The sequence below is a fragment of the Borostomias antarcticus genome (genome assembly GCF_949987555.1).
Source record: "Borostomias antarcticus genome assembly, chromosome: 2".
NCBI classification, from domain to species: domain Eukaryota; kingdom Metazoa; phylum Chordata; class Actinopteri; order Stomiiformes; family Stomiidae; genus Borostomias; species Borostomias antarcticus.
This window is the reverse complement of record NC_140235.1, coordinates 35,009,561-35,014,560: the sequence shown is the minus strand read 5'-3', so window position 1 is coordinate 35,014,560 and position 5,000 is coordinate 35,009,561. Positions and strand designations below refer to the sequence as shown.

Sequence of the window (5,000 nt, the reverse complement as noted above, 5' to 3'; positions counted from 1 at the left end):
AGTATCAAAATTATACTAAATATCCAAATGAAGAGTATCATTTATTTCAGTGTAGAAATATATATCAACTAGAAATGGTGCTCAGAGAGCACAGACCTCCATCCGTGAAGAGATTTTGTGGCTCTGTGCTCACAAACGTGCGTGCAAGCTGGACATGTTTGGTATTTCTGCATTCGTTAGGTCAAGAGCGTTATGCCAGTCCCCCTCCGCCGAGTTTCATGAAAATCAGCCACTTTTAGCATAAACCTGGTCTAAAAAATGAATGGAGGTGAATAGCCGGCCATGTTTGGGCAGATCGTGGACCCGCCCCGTGATTCGGATCCACTCCAGAATTTAAGGGTTTCTAAGTTGGCCCATGCTACACCCTTCTACTGAGTTTTGTGAAAATTGGTATGGTAGTCTTTGCATAATCCTGCTAACAGACGAACAAACAAACATACAAACGCACACACGCTACTGAAAACATTACCTCTGTCGCTGGATGAAGGTAAATATTGGAAAATGCATAAATTGCACCTAATCTGCCAACAGAGGAAAGCTGAAATTATTATTGTTGCATGTGCCCGAATATCACTTCTTTGCATTAGTAAAGGACCAAATAGAAGTCAGGTGGTTCCCTGTGTGACTGGTTGAACATAGAACCCTAACCCCTGACAAAGAACCCCACTAACACAAAATCACGGGCACAAAACCCTGTGTGAGTGCGTACGCTAACAAGGCCTCTGTGTTGTTGGTCGTCAGGCTACTACATGATGTCTGACACGTCTGCGGAAGTGCTTCCCCAGGGCGCCCTGGCCACCCTCACCTCCACCGTGCGCCAAGGCGTCGCCCGGACCGAGTGCGTGCACTTCTGGTATCACGCGGGGGGCAAAGGAGGAGAAGAAGAACAAGGCGGGGGGAATCCTGGTGCGGCTGACCACGTCTTTGTAAACGCACCGCACGCACATTCTCGCCCGCAACGCGCGCTTAGTTAAACCTGAGACGTCTTCTTTACAGAAGTGTAGGCCGTCATAGTCTGTGTGTTTCTGTGTAGGAACCCTGAACGTGTACATCAAGCCGGTGAAGGGGGACAGAGTGAAGATCTTCTCCAACAGTCTGGGCCAGGGAGACGTCTGGCGCCATGGCAACGCCAACATCAGCGGCACCACCATCGATTGGCATGTAGGTGGAGTCATGTGACCCTGGAAACAGCCAGACATCATGATGCTTCACTCATCCCCCAATACATCACGTACAGTAGGGAGCTGGACATCTGATGTTTTGAGCAGTGGAGATGATTTGGTGTTTCAGCTGGAGTTTGAGGTGGTGGGAGGCGGAGACAAAGACAGTCACGTTGCCATCGATGATGTCACCTTCTCAACCGAACCCTGTCTCTCACAAGGTTAGTAGTGTCAAACGAAACAAAGATATGAGGGACTTCTATACGTCTATACAACTCTGAGAAACATCATAATGAGATCCTTCTATCAGCCCCTGGTTATAAGGCATGTAATCACAGTGTTGATAATCATAGAGAAATGCAATTTGTTCATTGTACACGTTTGGCTATGAGCATGACATAAGCATTAAATGTAGAACATTTGTCTTAAAAGTGTAAAACACTAGCCTGGGTCCAGAGGTTCGAATCCACCATTAAAGGTTGGATGATGAAGTTCTGTTCCAATTCTATCTGGTATCAGGCAAGTGAAATATATATTGGAACAGTATCAGTCCATGGAAGGGGCTGTGTTTGATCACCTAGAGAGAAACAGAATCCGATGGGACACTTTGGCCATCAGAAAGCATTACATCATACATCATCATACTAGATCCTCCCAGACCCTTGAGTTTTTTAAATCCTCCCTAAAAACCTCCTTTTCTCCCTGGCGTTTACCCAGTCTGTGCTCAAGCCTTGTTCATGTTCAATGTCTGTATTGTTTTGCTGTAATTTCCTTGTTTTGTTGTGAAATGTTTTCTACCCAGGACCCACCTTTGTACAGCACTTTGGTCGACTGCTGTCGTTTTAAACGTGCTCTATAAATACATTTTGATTTGATTTGCATCAACCATAAATGTAGAACACGGCTTTGTTAACGTATAGTACAGTAGTTCCGTGTATGTTTCCCTCTGTGTGTGACACAAGCGTTCTGACGCTGTGCTCCTCAGGTAGTAAGTGTAGCCTGGAGCAGGACCTTTGTGGCTGGACCAACACCCAGAACCCGGCTAAGGATCAGCTGGACTGGGAGCGGACCAGCGCGGGGGAAGAGCTCCACTACCCCACCCCACTAGGGGACCACACGCTGGGGACCAACAAAGGTGAGGTCATCCCTTTGCGTGTGTGTGTGTATGCATGTGTGTGCATGTGTGTCTGTGTGAGTGTGTGTGTGCGTGTACGCGTGTGTGCGTGTGTGTGTGTGCGTGTACGCGCACGTGTGTGTGTGTAAACATGGTTTGACTCTCCTCACGTGTATTTGGCAGGTCACTTCCTGTTCCTTCCCAGCAGCAGCAGGGACACGGCCTCTTACAAAGCCCAGCTGCTGAGCCCTCACCTGCCCCCCACCAAAGGCACCTGCCTGCGCTTCTGGGCTCACAGGCCCTCCTCTGGTCAGTCTGGGCCCCGCCCACTTCCTCTCTGACTCAGCCACGCTGACAAAGCATGACTCAGGAGTCAATCAATCAATCAAACAAACAAACTTTATTTGTATAGCGCATTTCATACACAGAGGCAACACAATGCGCTTTACAGAGAACAAGGGAGGTGGGAATAGGTCCCACCCCTACATATTCCAGAGGGAAGCAAAAACAGTTTCACCCGGGGGCCAGAAAAGTGAGCTGTAAAAATTCTTCCCTGACCTCTCTCAACGAGTGTATAGTTTACTGGATGAGGAGAATATCGATGATAATGATGTACGTCCATCTTATTTCCCTGGTGTGGTTCAGCGGACAGTCATCTGAGGGTGTGGAGGGTGTCTGGAGACCAGCCCCAGCAGCTGCTGGAGGTGAAGGAGGTGGCCGCGGTGTGGAAGCGCTTCGACGTCAACATCACCTCCACAGAGGAGTACCAGGTCTGACACCTTGCGCTTTCGGAAATTGGGATTATGCATATAGCTTTCTATAGGCTAGCTATTTTGTAGCGGCTGTGTGTGAACCTTTCTGTGTGTGTGTGTGTGTGTGTGTGTGTTTGCATGTAATCAGATCATGTTTGAGGGATTCAAAGGCACTTCAGGAGTCTTCGCTCTGGACGACATCGAATACACCGTCGGGTTCAACTGCGCAGGAGAATCAACGACAGGTGAGATGCATGCAGCGCGTCATCATTCTCCTCATGAAAACAAACCGCTATGCAAATTCTTTTATCCCATCTGCCATAAGGCTGCTAAATGCACAGTTGCAGAATGAACTGCGAATTATTTCGCTGTGAATCATTGTGAACTGTGAACTAACTGTGAACTGTGAATTATTTCGCTGTGAATCATTGTGAACTGTGAACTTACTGTGAACTGTGAATTATCTTGCATCCCGCTCTGCTGTGCTGTCACTGGTTGTGGTTTTTTGCTGAAGTGATGATGCTCGACTGTGGATGTTAACTGTTGTATTGATTATCTCTTTTGTCATATTGTAGTTTTGTTGCTATGGACAGGTTGACTGTAGAAATGAATTGCCCTTCTGGGACTAATAAAGTATTCTGAATCTGAATCTGAATTAAGCAATAAACCACGAGAGGCTGTGTGTTATAGTGATTTTATAACAGCTAGATATACGGTCCCAGGTGTGTGTTACAAAGTATTTTAACACGGCTTCCAGCCAATCAGAATCAAGAACCAGAACTAACCGTTGTATAATCTGAAACATAGATCTAAGTCCTTCCGTCTGACTGCCTGTTGTGTGATAACACTCAACGTCCCCCTGCAGACACAACAACCCCTAAAGACGATTCGGCGGGTATCGCGGCGTCCGTCATCGTAGTCCTGTTGCTGATTGGCAGCCTGGGAGCCCTGCTGTATTTCTACCTGCGCGCCCGTGAGAGAGCGATGGCGGCGCTCGCCGCCCGGCCGCCCCCGCCTACCGAAGGCTTCAGCAACGAGACCTATGAACCCAGGGTGACGGTGAGTTGGCCTTCCTCTCCTCTTCTTCTTCACGCTGCTGGGTGGCCGACGTACTGCGTCTAAATATGTCCACCTCTTTCAGCAGGATCGTGTGTCTGTGCCACCTGTTCACCCAGCGGTCTTTGATAAAGTAAGTACACATTTAAGTGTGGTAAAACCATTTATCTTTTATCTGTCTGTCTGTCTGTCTCTGTCTGTCTGTCTATCTATCTATCTATCTATCTATCTATCTATCTATCTATCTATCTATCTATCTATATATCTATCTACAGTATCTATCCGTCTATCTATCTATCTATCTATCTATCTATCTATCTATCTATCTATCTATCTATCTATCTATCTATCTATCTATCTATCTATCTATATATATATCTACAGTATCTATCTATCTATCTATCTGTCTATCTATCTATCTACAGGTATCTATCTATTTACCTATCTATCTATCTGTCTATCTATCTATCTATATATCTATCTATCTATCTATCTATCTATCTATCTATCTATCTATCTATCTATCTATCTATCTATCTATCTATCTATCTATCTATCTATCTATCTATCTATCTATCTATCTATCTCTCTATCTATGTCAATTCTAGTCAAGTTTATTTTTAAAGCACATTTAAAAACACAGCCTGGGCTGACCAAAGTGCTGTACAAGATAATAAGATACATATACAAATCAATATGAAAACAATAAAACACAACAGCAGCAAGCAATATTTAATTTAATTGGATTTAAAAACTAATAATCTATCTATCTATCTATCTATCTATCTATCTATCTATCTATCTATCTATCAGTTTTGTTTTATTCAGGTATATTTGGTCTATCTTATCTTAGGCCTCCATTTCTCCAGGTCCAGGTGACTGTGTGTGTCTGTGTGTCTGCAGGTTCCCATGGCGGCG

The 5,000-nt window shown here is 45.2% G+C and overlaps 1 protein-coding gene across 1 annotated transcript in view; it reads left to right on the top strand.

Annotated features, from left to right (window-relative positions):
- The window catches only part of mamdc4 (MAM domain containing 4), a gene marked incomplete at both ends in the record, with an annotated part of 14,407 nt that overhangs the window by 9,386 nt on the left and 21 nt on the right, over nt 1-5,000 (top strand). The window contains 9 exons of the mRNA XM_084454789.1: nt 742-906; nt 1,034-1,161; nt 1,291-1,381; nt 2,146-2,295; nt 2,458-2,583; nt 2,920-3,044; nt 3,175-3,271; nt 3,892-4,085; nt 4,986-5,000. The exon at nt 4,986-5,000 is cut by the window's right edge and continues 21 nt beyond it. Coding sequence (XP_084310915.1) covers nt 742-906; nt 1,034-1,161; nt 1,291-1,381; nt 2,146-2,295; nt 2,458-2,583; nt 2,920-3,044; nt 3,175-3,271; nt 3,892-4,085; nt 4,986-5,000 — 1,091 coding nt within the window. The remainder of the gene's footprint in view (nt 1-741; nt 907-1,033; nt 1,162-1,290; nt 1,382-2,145; nt 2,296-2,457; nt 2,584-2,919; nt 3,045-3,174; nt 3,272-3,891; nt 4,086-4,985) is intronic.